The sequence below is a fragment of the Meriones unguiculatus genome, chromosome 4 (genome assembly GCF_030254825.1).
Source record: "Meriones unguiculatus strain TT.TT164.6M chromosome 4, Bangor_MerUng_6.1, whole genome shotgun sequence".
Lineage (NCBI taxonomy): Eukaryota > Metazoa > Chordata > Mammalia > Rodentia > Muridae > Meriones > Meriones unguiculatus.
Window position 1 is genome coordinate 74,950,053 of NC_083352.1, and position 18,794 is coordinate 74,968,846.

The window sequence follows — 18,794 nt, forward strand, 5'->3', positions numbered from 1 at the left end:
AGGTAGATCTATTTTCAAGGCATCACAGAACCTTTCAACTTCTATGCATGTTATATTTAAAATTATGTAAAGAACTATCTCTTTTATTCTGAACCATAAATTGAACAAGAGAAATAAAAGAGGTGTGGGGACCTATCGCCATCAAGAAGAAGCAAGAAGTTCTTAGAACATTAAGGGTACCGGACCCTTGAATTTCTAATCCCTCCATGACTAATTTTATTTGTATAAAATCCACTTAAAAGTGAGGTCTTAAGAAGACCTGGGTTGGAAAGAGGGAAAGAGATCCAGAGAGAAGGACTGACAGCTGTGGACAGACACAGTGCACCTTGACTCAGTGACTGAGGGTGTAGTCCTTGTGAGAATCAAATATGACGATGATCAGAACCTGGCTTTCTCCTTTCTTGGCTCCATTCATAAGGCTTGTTCTTCCAAGAGGGGCCTAATGGGGATGAGTCCACTGTCTGTCCTCTGCTGCTGCCCCTGGGAAGCATGAAGGCCCCTGTGAGTTTGCACTGTGTGTGAATGAGCAGTAACAAAAAGCAGATGTAAACTGAACATACTAAGCGAACATGAGGTCATCTTGGATCTTCTCTGAGTGTTCAGGGTTAGCACACTCCAGTGGTGGCTCTGCTCCCCCATCCCATTTTAGAGCCGTTGTGGGCTCAGTTTAATTCAAAGTACAGATTAAGAAATGAAAGAGTTGGCGCTCCTTCCGCTCTCTAGCTGAGGGCTCTTTGAAAGTCTCCAAAAGAGCCCCACTGGTGATGTTAGCTGCTTGGGAATAACGTAATGGGGAAGAAATGTGGTTGTCACAGGGACAGATACTGAAGGAACATAAGTTCATCCCCTCTGTCTATCTGCTAAGAAAAGTTGCGATCTGTTCAGATGTTCAACAACCACCGATTTTCTAAAATGTCTCCATTTCACTAATTTGAAAATGGAAAAAATGAAATAAGGAGACAACATGTAAGAGAGGATCAAGGTATCAAAGAAAGGTTTCTAAATTTCTAGTCTGGTAGCTAATTCTTGTCAGAATTAACAGGCACCATGGACAGGGAGGGAAATGCCCAGTCAGAGAGGGGTTCTGCTGTGTTCTTTGCTTCTTCGGTACTGGTGACAGATCCCAAGGTCTCTAGCAGCACTTTTTAATGGAGCAACTGCAGTTGTGGTTTTTGTGATTTTTAAAAAATGTACTTAAGTACACAGGATCTCAGAGGTGGGAAAACAGCCACACTGAAGGTTGCAAGAGGTGGATTATGGCTTTCTAATATTTCCAGAATTACGAAGTTTATAAATTTCCAAGGAATTATCACAAATCAGCTGTAAACAACTACTCCTAAAAGAATGTTCAACACACCACAGATTACCAATAAATTGGATGAAATGACTTTATAATAGAAAAATAATGAATAATAATTTTTCTTTCTATCTGAACTTTAATCAATAGCCCAGGAAACAAAATACTAACAAGTGATTCAAAATGGATAAACAATTGTTATATGAGTATTATCATTGTTATATGAGTATTATCCAGATACTTTGAGATGAAAAATAAAAGTAAAGAAAGCCATTGTTATTTATCTTAAATAGGATCTTTCCTTGAGCCATGCAAATGAGAACTTAAATCCAATGACTACCTGCTTAGAACCTCCCCTTTCCCCACTAGAAACTTTAGCCTGAGGTAGAAAGAAAAATGTTAACCTCGTGACTGAAAGCAGCCCTTTGAGGTTGGTTTTTGGAGTCCGGTGGGAATGACTTCTGGGGGCACTGAGCCTTGGATTATTTGTGGATGGAGACATTTAGGCTGCTAACGCTGCATTCACTCTCTTTTAATTTCTCTAATGATCTAAATATATATATGTGCTCTATGTGCCTCAAGAGGAAAAGAACTGCTGATTTGTCAAAAGGCAAAATGCTGACGATGTTTTGATGCTTCCCAGATTTCACAGCGTGGTTGTGGGCATCATTGAATTAGCTTTTGATAGTACTCTGGAGTTGAATATCGCTAATGCATCATGGAGAACAGTGAAGCACACCTGTTAATGATAAAGGAAAGCTTCAGATATCTACCAGCTCTCCTGACACCCATACTGTTTTGATGTTGCTAATGTCTCCACTTTGTGGGCAGATTTACTCACAAGTATTTGCTGGCTAGTTAGCATTTCTTCTCTCAGATTTATTCTTCACCTGTCACCAGAGGCTTCTGGGACAAGCTGTCACAAACTTGGGGACTTGAAACAAAGAAGATGGGGGCTTACACGGGCCTGCAGGCCAGGAATTCAGACTTACCCAAGCTATAGGGGAGAGTTTATTCCCTACATCCTCCAGAGACTGCTGGTCACCCTGGCACTTCTGGCATGTGGGTATGTGCCTCCAGTCTCTCTCTCCTCACAGCATTCTCCTTTAAAGTTTCTCACAAGGACTTTTGTGTTTAGGATTTAGAGCTTACCCTCATCATCTAAGGCGATGCCTTCTCTCCGTGACCCTTACTGACAAAGCATGAACTCATTCATTATGTCTTCAAACAGCAGCTGAGCTTGGACACTGTGCTCTACATTATTCTAGGTGCTGTTAACACCTGGGTTAACACACACATGGCTATCACCAGGGTAGATCTAAGGGTACTCCATGAGGGTCCCTATACGTAGCTTAACACTCTGTTGCCCCCTAAAAACAGCTAATTATTAAGCTACTGCTTATCTTTGAATGTCCCACAGGGCCTAAATACAGAGGTAGCCCTTCCTGAATGGCGGCATGAACAATGCAGGAAAGGTCCCTGTTCTCATGGGACTACCAAAGTTCCCAGTAGTTGACAGCCAACAGCAGTCCATCTGCTATAAACACATGACACCCCAGGCAGTTTGGGTACCAAATATAAGGTGATAGAGAGGATATGTACATCCTAGAAAGAAATAAAGAAAGAAGGAAAAAGAAAACGTTTCTTATTTTATTTCTTATTAAATATATCTTTTGACTGTTCATGTCAAGCTTCTACTCTGAATTTCTAAGAATTATCTCTCAAACTCAATCAGAAATTTAGTAACTGCATTTTTTTTCTTTTCTTTTTTTTTTCTTCTTCTCTAGAGAGATAGAATCTTTCCATTACCAAAACTGGCCTTGAATTCCTGATCTCAAGTGTTCCTCCTGCTTCAGTCTTTTAAGTGACTACTGCTACAGGCTGCATCAGTGGACCTGGCTCTTAATTTTCTCTGGAGAGAAAAAAAGCTGTTTTAGTCAAGGGTTGTACTTTCTCTCTTTAGAGATGTCAATTTCAGCATTTGGAAAGAGGCAAAGAAACTAGACATACTGCCAATAAGAACAATATTTGTGTGGAAAAAAAAAACACATTTCAAACCTAATTTCAGACAGCTTTTCCAGAGAATAATAAATTACATGATGCTGATACTTTATTTAAAAAAACTGCTCATGTGGTTTTCCTTGTAAAGCATTACTCCCTGGATATGGACAGGGGGCATGCCAGATATGAATGGGATCCAGCTTGAGAAATCTACACGGCTCCTGAGAAATCTGTTTCTAACATGGGATAATCACACAAAAAGTATATGTTATACATAATTATATAAAAATTATATATATATAATTTGAAAAGCCATGCTACTCCTGAAATGAATAAGCTTAGGACTGAGATGGTATGTACACATTTAACATAGTTCAATTAAGGATTTGTACCCCAAAGTACAAGTTGTTTTTCTTTCCATTCCTAGATTAGTCACACTAGATATATAGCCACTTTAAATAGTATTGTGCCATTACCAGTGACTTTAATTACTGTTTCGTAATCCTGTCTACTTACACCAATATTAATTAAATCCATCTGGGCAAGGGCAGGCTGGGGGTTGTTCCAAAATATGCTGATTGGCCAAAAGCACATCACAGTCTTTACTGCGGCTTATTCTCTCAGACCCTTCTTTACTGAGGACAAGGAGTGATGGCGATCCTAAGCCTACAAGCTCATTCTAAAACAGGAACTCAGTTTCTCAGGCTCAGGCCTACTTTCGTAATCCACTGACTCCCCAGTAGAAACAGCCCTTTCTCCTTTCACGCTGCTGCTGTCACTGCCGGGGCTTCCTAACACATCTTCGAATTGAATCAGTGGGGAAGTTTTAAAGACACTCCACGCAAGAGCAGTGCGGTGCTAAGACTGAGGACGAGGGAGGCTCCGCGCATGGAATTGAGTGTGCCATTACCCGCACTCCCATGAATCTGTCCTTGAGCACAATCCAGGACAGCAAGAAGACAAAGGCTTTGTTGCAACAGAACAGAGCAGAGACGTCAGTGGCCGTCAGCTTCTTTAAAGCCAGTAAATACAGGTAATTTGTCAAAGTCCACAGGATAGAAAAAGGAGCAGTTCTTTTAAGAAAGAGCTTCAATGTTAGGCCATCTTCACCAAAAATCCGACTGCATTCCCTAGGAAAGAAAAAGAGGTTAATACATAGCTACTCTTGGGGACCCATCTTGTCTGGCTGACTCTTTGTGGACATTGTTAGGGAAGAGCACAAACATCAGGGTCCATCAACCATCTCTGGAGTGTGCTGAGCCCAGTTTTGACATCTGTATGCTTTAGGAAGTACATGGGGGGGAGGCGTCCTAGGAAAGAGTCCACAGCTGATTTGCATAGAACAGGGCCCTCTCCTCATCATAGTCTCCTGAGTTGACCAGTCATTCTGCTGCTTCTGAAGGTTCTCTGAGAGGCCTGGAGAAACTCAAACATGGGTAGTCACTGAAATCACTAGCTACTGAAAAAACAAAACAAAACTTGAGGCTTCCCATGTGCAAAGGTGATAGGATCAAAATGGCTGCTGTAGTGTATGTGGGCTGCAGATGGTTCCCAGAATCCTGTGAACAGACAACTTCCTTGTATGCTAGTGAAGCCTCACATACCTTAGGGTTTAATCATTATTTTTGCCTCTTTTCAAAATCTCTGTTCAGTGACAAAGTTCTGTCATTTTTTTTTCTTTAAAGGTCCCCTGTGGGGAGCCATGTGGTAACATTTATTTGTTGTTGTTGTTTTTTATTAATAATTTTTTTTATATTAATCACAGGTTATTTACTTTGTATCCCAGCCATAGCCCCCTCCTTCATTCCCTCCCAATCCCACCCTCCCTCCCTGATCTCCTCCCTGCCCTTCTCTAAGTCCTCTGGCAGGGGAGGTCTTCCTCCCCTTCCATCTGGCCCTAGTTTATCAGGTCTCATTAGGACTGGCTGCAATGTCCTCCTCTGGGGCCTAGCAAGGCCACTCCCTCAGTGGTGGCAGGGCAGGGGGGGAGGGGAGTCAAAGAGCCAGCCACTGAGTTCATGTCAGAGACAGTCCCTATTCTCCTTACTAGGGAACCCACTTGGATGCTGAGCTGCTATGGGCTGTGTCTGAGCAGGGTTCTAGGTTATATACATGTGTGGTCCGTGGTTGGAGAGTCAGTTTCAGAAAAGACCCCTGTGTAGAGTAATAAAGAATGGCAGAGAAACACTTAAAGAAATGCTCAATGTCTGTCAGTTTTCTTAAAGCAGAAAAATAGAAAAAAAACAAACCACTTCTGTGACAAGCCTAAAAAGTAAGTATTGGGGCTGGAGAGATGGCTCAGAGGTTAGGAACACTGTCTATTCTTCCAGAGGTCCTGAGTTCAATTTTCAGCAACCACATGCTGGCTCACAAACATCTATACAGTTATCTGATGCCCTCTTCTGGCAGGCAGGTATACACACAGATAAAGATCTCATATACATAAAATCAATCAATAAATCAATCTTTAAAAAAACAAAAGTAACTATGAAACACAGGTTGGGAGTTCCAAGATGACGGCAACCACCACGGAGGGTATCTGAACAGCAGCTCAGTAGTGAGAGAAGAGTGACCGGCAGGCTGTACTGTGGACCCCAAAACCCCTATGTCTGTGTTTCTCAGGTGAGAGGAGAACTCATGGGGAAACACAAGGGTCCAGCTTCAGGCCACCTGGCTACCGGGAAAAATTCCCTGGCTCCTGCCCAGTTACTACTAAAGCCCTAGGCCACCCCAGAAGCCCACCATCTGTTTATACCTTTCTGGTACCAGCATCTCGACGCTTCGATCTTGGGAGCTCACTCTCACTGTCCATGGAGTGGATACCTTCTGGTACACAGTTTGAGGATCCTAAGCTGGGCACCTACTCTCACCGTCCCGTGGACACCTTTCCAAACTCAGGGCCCATTCTCACCATCCAGGGCAGGTAAGCAGCTTCATCGACAGGCCCCCTGATGTTTGAGACCCAAGGAAGCAGCCCAGACACTGCTCCAAGGCTCAAACCACCTCCCTAAGGAGACCAACAGGACCTCTGTGCTCAGTTTCTCTAGAAAGTCTGCGTCCAGCAGGCACAGTGTCTGAGCAAAGGGCCTGGGCTCACTAACTTAGACCAAGAAAGCCAGGGGTGGGGCAGCTGCCTCCAGAACTTCCCTCTGTGCAAGGAGGATCCTGAGCTCCTGAGAAGTCTACACGCTCCCAGGATCAAACCACTCAGCAGTCTGATCTTTCCCACCAATCTGAGAAGGCTCTTGCAGGAACATCCCGCTTCCTGCTCAGGGCTCTTTCTGCATCCCCGAGAACAGGCAACACAATCGACTAACATCAAATGCCAGAGACAACCGAATGGCTCATAAGAAAACACAATTAACAAAAGCCGAAGGAATATGGCATTCCCAGAACCCAGTTCTCTAAAGGCAAGCAGCCCTGGCTGTCCCAACACAACTGAAACACAAGAAAATGACCTTAAATCTATGCTTATGAAGATGGTAACAGAGGAAACAAATAAAATCCGTAAAGAAATATAGGAAGATACAGTCAAACAGACTGAGGTCTTTAGGGAGGAAGTAATTAAATTACTTAAGGAAATACAGGAAAGTTCAAACAAACAGGTGAAGGAATTGAATAAATCATATAATGAAAGGCAGGAAAATACAAAGAGGTGAAGGACATCAACAAAATGGTTCAAGATCAAAAGATGGAAATAGAAACATTAAAGAAAGCAAACTGAAGAAATCCTGGAGAGGGAGAACTTAGGGAAGAAAACAGGAACTACAGAGTTAAGTATCACAAACAGAACACAGGAGATAGAGGAAAGAATCTCAGGTGTAGAAGACGCAATGGAAGAAATCGATGCATCCATCAAAGAAAATGTTAAATCAAAAACCTTTCTGACATAAAACAGCCAAGAAATCAAGGACACCATGACAAGAAGAAACCTAAGAATAACAGGAATAGAAGAAAAGAAGAGTCCTGGCTCCAAGGTCCAGAAAATATTTTCAACAAAATTACAGAAGAAAAATTTCCCAATCTTAAGAAAGACATGCCTATAAGCATACAAGAGGCCTACAGCACACCAAATAGATTAGACCAGAAAAGTAAATTCTCCTAACACATAATAATAAAAACACTAAATGTGCAGAAGAAGGAAAAAATAATAAAAGCTGCAAGGAAAAAAAGACCAAGTAACATATAATGACAAACCTATCAGAATCATACCTGACTTCTCAACAGAGATCATAAAAGCCAGAAGGGCCTGGGCAGATGTCTTGAAAACCCTAAGAGATCACAGATGCCAGTCCAGACTACTATACCCAGCAAAACTTTCAATTATCATAGATGGAGAAAATAAGATATTCCATGACAGAACCAAATTTAAACAATATCTATGCACAAACCTTCCAGAAGATACTAGAAGGTAAACTCCCACCCAAGGAAGTTAACCACAACCAAAAGAACCACAGGATATAAAAAAAAAATTAACAGCAAAACCTAAAGTAGACCACCACACAAACTTACTACCACAACCAACATCAAAATAAAAGAAACTAACAGTCATTGGTCATTAATCTCTCTCAATATCAATGGACTCAACTCTCCAATAAAAAGACACAGACTAACAGAATGGATGAGTAAACCAGACCCACCATTCTGCTGCATACAAGAAACATACCTCAACAACAAAGATAGACATTACCTGAAAGTAAAGGGCTGAAAAAGGTTTTTCAAGCAAATGGACCCAAGAAGCAAGCTGGCATAGTCAATCTAATATCTAGTAAAATAGACTTTCAACCAAAATTAATCAAGAGATGAATAAGGACACTTCATACTCATCAAAGGAAAATTCCACCAAGAAGACATCTCAATTCTGAACATCTATGCCCCAAATACAAGGGCACCCACATTTGTGAAAGAAACATTAATAAAGCTTAAACCACACATAGATCTCCATACATTAAGGGAGACTTCAACACCCCACTCTCACCAAAGGCCAGGTCAATGAAACAAAAACTAAACAGAGAAATAATGATATGAACAGATGTTATGAATCAAATGGACCTAACAGACATCTACAGAACTTTTCACCCAAACACAAAAGAGTATACCTTCTTCTTAGCACCTTATGAACCTTCTCCAAAATTAACCACTTAATCAGTCACAAAGCAAGCCTCAACAGATACAAAAAGATTGAAAGAATCCCTTGTATGCTGTCAGACCACCATGGACTAAAGCTGGACTTCAACAACAACAAATATAGCAAAAAACCTACACATGCATGTAAACTGAACAATTCTCTACTGAATGACAGCTGGGTCAGGGAAGAAATAAAGAAAGCAATTAAAGACTTTCTAGAATTTAACGAAAAGGAAGGCACAACAAACCCAAATTTATGGACACCATGAAAGCAGTGCTAAGAGGAAAGTTCATAGCGCTAAGTGCCTTCATAAAGATATTCGAGGCATCTCATACAAGCAACTTAACGGCTCACCTGACATCCCTAGGGGGGAAAAAAAAAGAAACAGACACACCCAAGAGGAGCAGACAACTGGAAATAATCAAACTCAGGGCTGAAATCAATAAAGAAAACAATTCAAAGAATCAATGAAACCAAGAGCTGGTTATTTGAGAAAATAAAAAAGATAAAAAAAAAAAACACCCTTAGCCAAACTAACTAGAAAGCACAGAGACACTATCCAAATCAACAAAATCAGAAACGAAAAGGGGGACATAATGACAGACACTGAGGAAATCCAAAGAATTCATTAGATCTTATTTCAAAAGCCTATACGCCACAATATTTGAAAATCTAAATGAAATGGACAATTTCCTCTTACTAAAGTTGAACCAAGATCAGGTAAATAAATTAAATAGACCTATATCAACTAAGGAAATAGAAGCAGTCATCAAAAGTCTTCCGTCCAAAAAAAGCCCAGGGCCAGATGGTTTCAGCATGGAATTTTACCAGGTCTTCAAAGAAGAGCTAATAACAATACTCTTCAAACTAACCCACAAAACAGAAACAGAAGGAACATTACCAAACTCATTCTATGAGGCCACAGTCACCTTGATATCTAAACTGTCCAAAGACCCTCCCCCATAAAAAGAGAATTTCAGATCAATATTCCTATGAACATTGGCACAAAAATGCTCAATAAAATACTCACAAACAGAATCCAAGAACACATCAAAGATATCATCTATCATGACCAAGTAGGCTTCATTCCAGGCATAGAGGGGTGGTTCAGTATTCGGAAATACATCAATGTAATTCACCATATAAATAAACTGAAAGAAAAAAAACTACACAATCATCTCCTTAGATGCCAAAAAAAGCATTTGACAAAATCCAGCATCTTTTCATGTTTGAAGTCTTGAAAAGATCAGGGATACAAGGCACATACCTAAACATAGTAAAGGCAAAATACAGCAAGCCTATAGCCAACATCAAACTAAATGGTGAGAAACTTAAATCAATTCTACTGAAATCAGGGACAAGGCAAGGCTGCCCACTGTCTCTGTTTCTCTTCAACATAGTACTTGAAGTCCTAGCTAGAGCAATAAGACAACTAAAGGAGATCAAAGGGATAAAACAGAAAGGAAGAAGTCAAAGTATCACTATTTGCAGATAATATGATAGTATAGATGAGTGACCCGAAAAATTCTGCCAGGAAATCCTACAGCTGATAAATACCTTCAGCAAAAAGACTGAATACAAAATTAACTAAAAAAAAAAAAAATCAGTAGCTCTTCTCTATAAAAAAGACAAACAGGCCAAGAAAGAAATTAGGGAAACAACACTCTTTATATTAGCCACAAAAGACATAAAGAATCTTGACGTAACTCTAACTAAACAAGTGAAGGTCTTGTATGAAAAAAAAAAAACTTTAAGTCTCCAAAGAAAAAAAACTGAAGAAGATATCAGAAGATAGAAAGATCTCCCATGCTCATTCTTGGCAGGATTAACATAGTAAAAATGGCCATGTTACCAAAAGCAATCTACAATTCAATGCAATTCCCATCAAATTACCAACACAATTCTTTACAGACCTTGAAAGAACAATTCTCAACTTCATACGGAAAAACAAAAATCCCAGAATAGCTAAAATAATCCTATACAATAAAAGATCTTCTAGAGGGATTTCCATCCCTGATTTCAAGCTGTACTATAGAGCAACAGTAGTAAAAACTGCATGGTACTGGCATAGAAACAGAATGGTGAATCAATGGAATTAAATCAAAGACCCAGAAATAAACCCACATACCTATAGAAATCTGATTTTTTTTTTTTTTTTTACAAAGAAGCCAAAACCATACAATAGAAAAAGATAGCATCTTCAACAAATGGTGCTGGTCCAACTGGATGTCTACATGTAGAAAAATGAAAATAGATCCATACTTATCACCCTGCACAAAACTGAAGTCCAAGTGGATCAAAGACCTCAACATAAAACCAGACACATTAAATCGGCTAGAAAAAAAAGTGGGGATGAGCCTTGAACTCATTGATACAGTAGACAACTTCCTGAACAGAATGCCAACAGCTCAGGCTCTAAGATTAATAATTAATTAATGGGACCTCATGAAACTGAAAAGCTTCAGCAAAGCAAAGGATACTGTCAACAGAACCAAACAATAACCTGCAAACTGGGAAAAGATCTTCATCAACTCTACATCTGACAAAGGGCTAATATCCAGAATCTATAAAGAACTCAAGAAATTAAACACCAACAAATCAAATAATCAAAATAAAAAATGGGGTACATAGCTAAACAGAGAATTCTCAAAAAGAAGAATATCAAATGGTGGAGAAACACTTAAATGTTCAAAGTTCTTAGTCATCAGAGAAATGAAAATCAAAATGACTCTGAGTTTCCACTTTACACCCATCAGAATGGCTAAGATAAAAAACACAAGTGACAGTACATGCTGGAGAGGATGTGGAGAAAGGGGAACCCTCTTCCATCGCTGGTCAGAGTGCAGACTTGTATATACAACCACTTTGGAAATCAATCTGGTGCTTTCTCAGAAAATTGGAAATAGTTCTACCTCAAGACCCAGCTATGCCACTCCTGGGCATATACCCGAAAGATGCCTCACCATATGACAATGATGTTTGCTCACCTATGTTCATAGCAGCTTTATTTGCAATAGCCAGAATCTGGAAACAACCTAGATGTCCCTCAACTGAAGAATGGATACAGAAACTGGTACATTTACATAAAGGAATACTACTCAGCTATTAAAAACAAGAAAATCATGAAATAGTCAGGCAAATGAATGGAACTAAAAAAGATCATCCTTAGTGAGGTAACCAGAACCAGAAAAGCATTCATGGTATATACTCACTTATAAGCATATATTAGCCATATAATATAGTATAAACAAAATAAAATCTACAGACCAAAGAAGATAACAAGGAGGCCCATAGCACCATGCATGTTCCTGCATAACACCAATGCAGGAACATGCATGGAGCAGACCTAGACCCCCTGCTCAGTTGTAGCCCATGGCAGCTCAGTCTCCATGTGGGTTCCCTAGTAAGGGGAGCAGGGGCTGTCTTTGACATGAACTTGGTTACCTGTTCTTTGATCACTTCTCCCTGGTGGGGAGACCTTGCCAGACCACAGAGGAGGAGGATACAGGCAGTCCTGATGAGACTTGATAGGCTAGGGTCAGATAGTAGGGGAGGAGGACTCTTCCTTTCAGTGGACTAGGGAAGGGAGCTGAGATAAGAGGAGATGAGGACAGACCTCTACTCTTGCCTGATGCATCTAAAACAAAAAGGGGGAACTGTAGAGAGCTGTGGAATGCTATGCCTTAAAGATGGAGCTGGTTTCCGCCTTCCACCTTCCCGATGGTGAGTGCTCTCTGTCACGAACAACTCCACATTTGGCTAAGGCTGAGGATCTGGCTTGCTTCCATGTATGTGGACCTATCTGCATTGCCCACATGGCACGCCTGGGTTGGCTACCCAGAGGCTATTTAAGCTGTGGGCTGGCTTTCCCCAGGGTCCGAGGATTGTTCAAGGTTTCTGAATAAACTGCATTGAAAAAAAAATAACAACAACCACTCAAAAAAAAAAAAAAAAAAAAAAGAGGAGATGAGGGAGCAGACTACAAACACTATATAAAGTGAATAAATTGTTAAAAAGTAAAAATAAAAATAAAATAAAGCATTATGTCCAAATTGCAAAGTCCCCAAAGACCAGCAGGAAACTGATCATGTTGCAAAAACAAAGAGCCTTTATTTGGAGCTTAAGCTTGGACTTCAGTGGATCAGGGAGGGAGCCCTGGCACTGCAAGCTGGGTTGTTATTGTGGTTTGAGCAAGGAACGGGACTTTCAGTTACGTGATCAATGCACACTTAGCAGGAGCAAAGTGTCATAAACTGATGGTTGGTGCTGATCTAGGGGACTGGGTGGCCTTCGTGGAGTGCCCAAGTAACAAGATGTGCCTAGGTAACAAAAAGTGCTAACAAAAAGTGCCCAGGTAACGACATCATTTTGACTACCTAAGCAAAGGTTTCAAACTAACTTTAAATTTGACTGGTTAAGTGTTTAGGGAATTTTCAAGGTAGTTACTAAATTGTTGTTTCTGATTTTCAGGAAGGTTATTGAGTAATTGTATCTCATTTCCATGGGCTACAGTTTCATGTTCTGAGAAACAGAAACATGAGGAAAAGGTAACTCTGGACTAGTTACCAGGAAACAGAATCTCAGGCCTACAGTATCTTATGAAGCCTTTCATGGCAGCACAGCTGCTTGGGTCCTTCAAGAGAAACTCAGGTTGTACTTATGTTCAGTAAGTACTATCCATTTTGGATGATTCATTTGAACTTAATATATGAAAATCAATGAAATCTCTGATTTGTTTGATTTATGATTAAATTAGCTACTTATCTTTTGGTACCATTATAATAAAAATATTAAGACAGTAACATTTATGGATGTGGTAACAGTGCCTGTGTTACTATGGGCAGAAAAGACTCTCTCGGGAAGTTTACTTTAATTGCAATCATGAAGCGGAACACATAGTATTTGCTAGGCAATCATCATTTGCCAGCATGATAATTTTAAAAGGAGTATAAATATCTTGTTCAAAGCAACAATTTTCTAATATTTGGGCATATTTATAGTAGAATGCATTTTTATGACTTCAGACAGTACAAAGAGTAGTCTGGCTTTTACTGAAGAGAGACCATTGTTCGGAAAGCACCTAACATACTCTCAATCCTAGGTGCTAACTCTTCCATTTTACACACAGACATACACACAGTTTATAGCTCATGTGTGTGCACCCGCGTGGGCACGGACACACACACACACACGCCACATAGAACCTTTTTCACTCCAGGAATCCTGTCCTGTGAGTTGGCTTTCATGTGAGATAGATCCTCAAACTGGGGGTTTTCATAAAAGGAAAATGAAATTTCCTCAAGGGAAGTTTTAACTTGACAGAGACATGACTTCAGTGAAGGGAATCAATACCCTAATGGCTAAGTCTTTGGTAAAGCACACAGAAGTCTCACCTATCACGCAGAAAAACTAATGGCCCTTTTGCAGCCTGGCAGCCCCTGGTGACAGTATGAGGCAGCTTTGTACAGAGGGCAAGTGGCTGTGTTTCCAGACTATCCCAGATGCAAGGTTTGTTCCTGACAGGGTAGAGCATCTGCCTGGCCAGAAAGCAGGAGGGAGCTGAGAGTCTCCGGTTTATTATTTTATCCACCACCAGTGGGTGCCTTTGTAAATACATCTTTACCAAAACACGCGAAGAAAACCATTTCTTCTTAGATGGTTTCTCGCTTCTTATCCTTGGCTCTGTGCCAGTTCTTACTTGGAGACCACAGTCACCAGATGAGAGTTTCAGGCAAAGCCATGGGGGCAGGGAAGGAATACAGGCCCATGGGCAAAGTGGCCGACAAGGCTGAGTGCGAGCAGAGGTTGTTCTCATTAGCTGGTCATGTCTCCAGGTCCTTCTTTGTTCCTCCTTTTTGAACCCCCTCACGGCTATCTGCCCATATGTAACTACTGTTGCAGACATTTCAAATCTTCCTCCAACCCTTTCCCTTCTACATTCTAGGTGACCCATGTAAAACTATATGCAATATAAGCATTAGGTACTAAGAAACGTGAACACTCAAAGAACGTACATTTACAAGAGTCAATAAACAATGTGCTTCTCTTTGGGGTGATGGGAGCAAAATATCTAGATAAGAGGAATTGGCAGGTGGAAAATCTTGGGATGAAGCTAGAGGCTGGGGAAAATAAATTAATTATGCTCATCTGCATAGTATCAGCTATCTAGTTATTAAGCACTTTCTGTATGCCAAATGAGCATTTTCTGTATATCAAATGTCACTTTAGGGGTATTTCATCAGAGACTGATGTATCTTTGACTTTAACTCATTCTTTCTGGATATATCTTTTTTCCATTAATGATGTATCCTTATTAAAACTATATCAAATCCTATTTTCTCTGTAAATTTCAAATGCACCTGGGGCACATGAACTCTGGCAGAATTTAATTGGAACAACAGATTCATCAAAGTCCATGTCTAGGAGGGCGTGTCTTCTCACCTAGATTTGTCACTTTATGGAACATCCCTTTGATGTTAGTGATAAGAAAAAGAAAACAATGAAATTCTTCTACGTTGCTCAGGAGAAAAAATAGTGAGAGATCTAGTGCTGTGGGAAAATTCTGCTCTCAGTCTTTCACAGTAACTCAGGTCCCTTTGGTTCAGGCTTGAAAGCGTTGGGAGCACCTTCTTAGCAGATGTTGCTAATGAGTCTGCAGGGAAAAGAGATCAAAGATCTAAGAGTTTAGTTCTCATTGCTTTCACTAGAGAACAGTCCTCCCAGAGACAGTGTGCTCTGCTTCATAATAAAAGCCTTTTGAGTCCATTCCACAAACTGTCAGCCTTGCCCTATGCTGACAGGTGGAGGCATCTTGTCAAGGTACAGAATGCAAAGCTCAGAGTCGGTCCATTGCGAGGCATGTAGGGGAGACGCAGGTCGTTCCCCACGGCGCGGTTCAGCCTGCTGTAAATGTGTTCTCCTGGACAAAGTGGCATGGCTTGCTGTGCGGCGCTCTTAAGTTTTTAATTGTTTTTATCACAAGTGTATCTCATCCACAGGAGCTTCTGGGGAGAGCTCAGCTAGCACATTATCTGACACACACATCTGCTTTTAAATATGACAGCTACAGTTTGAAAATCTGTAACTCTTTCATACTTCCTTGGTATATTAAAAGAAAAGAAAACAGCATCATTAAACAAACATTTTGCCCCAAGAAGATTTCTAATTACCATAACCGAATACAGGGTATGTTTAGCAATCATAAACAATTATGAAGCTTTTCTTAAAAAAATATTGTTTTAGTTTCTTTTGTTTTTTTTTTTACTAAAAAGTTAGATTTTTAAATTTTATTTTATGTGTATGATTATTTTGAGTGCATGTATGTATGTATACCAGGTGTGTGCCTGGTACCCAAGGAGACCAAAAGAAGGCATCAGATGCCCTGGAGGTGAAGCTATGGGTGTCTGTAAGCCACCATGTGAGCACTGGGAAGCAATCCCAGGTCCTCCGAAAGAGCAACAAGCACCCTTAACCACTGGTCCACCTCTCAGCCCCTCTTTTTGTTTCTTTAAATTGGATATTTACGGCTACATACAGAAAACTAGCTCACAAGGCGACTTCACTATTCCCTCACACTTCCAAACTGGCAGCAAGAAATGGAAGCTGCTTTAAAATCTAATCTTAGAATGTGCCAATCATAATAGTCATTTTTTTTCTTGTTGAGCACAGAGGGAATAAAGAGGGGTTATTTGAGGTCCTATAACCTTTGCTGTCACTCTGCTGAAGATCAGGTGCTCTGACCTCCCGAGGATCCTGCAATGAGCATGGTTATTGCAGATGTTTCTTAGCTCTATTTATTTCCTTTCTAGAGAAGGAAATATCTTGTCTCTGTCTGTCTGCCTCTCGCCTCTCTTTTTGTCTGTCTTTCTCTGTATGTAAGTGGGGGGGGGGGGCGGAAGATAATTTGGCTGTCACTGGCCAGTCCCCATCCACCTTGTTTTTTTGCATCAAGGCCTTTCATTGGTGTGGAGCTCACCAAGGAGGTTAGGATGCGGTCCTGTGAGCTCCAGGAGTCCTCTTGTCTCTACTTCCCCAGTGCTTGGATAAAAACATGCTCAACCATACTTAGAATTTTTTTCTTCTCTTGTTTGTTCTGGGATAGAACTCAAATCCTCATGTTTACAAGGCAAACCTTTTACCTGCTGTAGTCCACAGAAATAAAACAAAACAAAAACCAAAACCAACAACTAAACAAACCCCGAAATCAAAAAATTGTGACCCAAGCATTGCCTCTGCCTTCCGGGAATGCTGTACACAGGCTGACATTAGCTCTGCCGGGTTACGATCACTCCCAGAGGGGACCTGGCTTATACCGAACAAACACCAGAACCTCGAGACAGCAGGCTAGCCTGCGCTGCACATATTTCCCAACAACACACCAGAACCTCGAGACAGCAGGCTAGCCTGCGCTGCACATATTTCCCCAACAACACACCAGAACCTCGAGACAGCAGGCTAGCCTGCGCTGCACATATTCCCCAACAACACACCAGAACCTCGAGACAGCAGGCTAGCCTGCGCTGCACATATTTCCCCAACAACACACCAGAACCTCGAGACAGCAGGCTAGCCTGCGCTGCACATATTTCCCCAACAACACACCAGAACCTCGAGACAGCAGGCTAGCCTGCGCTGCACATATTCCCCCAACAACACACCAGAACCTCGAGACAGCAGGCTAGCCTGCGCTGCACATATTCCCCCAACAACACACCAGAACCTCGAGACAGCAGGCTAGCCTGCGCTGCACATATTCCCCCAACAACACACCAGGCTCGTGTGTTTCACCAACAGAGACTGGAATCTCTTCTCGTTGCTCAGAGCTAAGCCTCCCAGCTCAATAAACAAGGCAATTTCATCTGTTAAGGCACCAGAGTGTTGGAAATATTAAGCAAATATTAAGTTTACATAACAGCAATGAACTTTATTAATATAGTTTTCCCCCCTCTAGAGTTTAAGACATTCGGAACACATGACCTTCAGAGACAAAACAAAAAACAAAAAACAAACAAACAAAAAAAGAATCTGAATTCAAATCAGGGTCCTATCATACACCACTAACCTTGGACCAGATTTCAGCCTTTTTGAAATCTATTTCATCTTGTGTTAAGTTGGAGATACTGACACCACCTGAAAAAGTATTTCTTACCATGGTGATGACACCCTAAGGCAAGGGATACAAGGTATTTATATCCCAAAGAGTGGAGACTATGCACCTCTACATGAGACCGGTCTCCTACAGATCATTCAACATGGAACCTACCTGAATTTTTTCATTGGCGACTGCTTTTCTTGAGCCGTGGCTAGATGGCCAGAATAATAGACTGGGAAAAACATAATGTTCCAGTTTGTTGAAAACCATGTCATGAAAAAGGGACAGTAAAAATTCTTGTAAGTAATTTTTACAATTTGTGTGGTTCCAACCCAAGATGATGACACTGACAAGATGATCAAGAGTCCCCAGATGGTCTTCAGAACCACCGACGTGCAGGACAGGCAGCGAGCCTTGGGTCTGCTCTCGCGGCTGCTGCTCTCAGGATGAGTCTGTGTCCCATCATCCCCTGGAAATGGAAGAGGAATACAGGTGTGGAGGAGTGGTAGGGAAGACAGCAATCAAACCTGTCGGCTCCTCTCAGATATACATCACTGCTAGTCTGACGACCAGGCCAGCCAGAGTTTGTCTTCTGCCATCATCAGAAGAGCTCTCCCTTAAATAATTTTTTTTTGAGATTTTACATATTTTTCTTTTATAAGTGTGACGGATTTGAATGTATGTCTGTGTAGCATGTGTGGCAGTGCTGCTGACAGTTAGAAGAGGGTGTCTAATCCCCAGAAGTGGAGCCACAGATCGTTGCAAGCCACCATGGGATGCTAGGAATGGCACCCACGTCCTCCGGATGATTGGGCAGAGCGCTTAACTGCTGAGCCACCTCTAGCACCCCTGCCCCCAACTCATTCTTTCCATGGACTTTGCTTTGCAGGATCCAGTGTGGATCTGGATCCCACTAGGAGGGAAAGATGCTCATCCATGTGGTGAATGTTACAGAGGAGGCCTGCTTTGCCTTTAAGAGGGTTCTACACCTCAGCTTCTAACTCTACAAGAATGCATGCAGGTTTGCTGACCTCCCATCCCCACCCAGCCAAACCTTCAAGAGCCGTCCAGGGCTCTACCAGATCTCTTCCTCTTTCTGTCTGTCACTAAGGCAGAAACTCCCCCAATAGATTAAACTGCTTGCTCTTCCAGCCTATGTGGAGGGGAGGAGCTCAGCTGAGCCAAAGCTGCCCTGTGTCCACCAACATGAAAGGTCAGTGAGAAGTAAATACTTGTCTTTATATTCTACTGACAGCTTTTAAAAACGGCACCAGATG

At 41.3% G+C, this 18,794-nt stretch overlaps 1 protein-coding gene across 1 annotated transcript in view; it reads right to left on the reverse strand.

Annotated features, from left to right (window-relative positions):
* Slc35f4 (solute carrier family 35 member F4) overlaps positions 1–18,794 on the reverse strand; it is a 249,927-nt gene that overhangs the window by 12,968 nt on the left and 218,165 nt on the right. Inside the window, exons 3-4 of the mRNA XM_060382185.1 lie at positions 17,689–17,986; positions 4,209–4,428 (exon numbers count right to left, since the gene is read on the reverse strand). Of these exons, the coding sequence (XP_060238168.1) occupies positions 4,209–4,428; positions 17,689–17,986 (518 nt within the window). The remainder of the gene's footprint in view (positions 1–4,208; positions 4,429–17,688; positions 17,987–18,794) is intronic.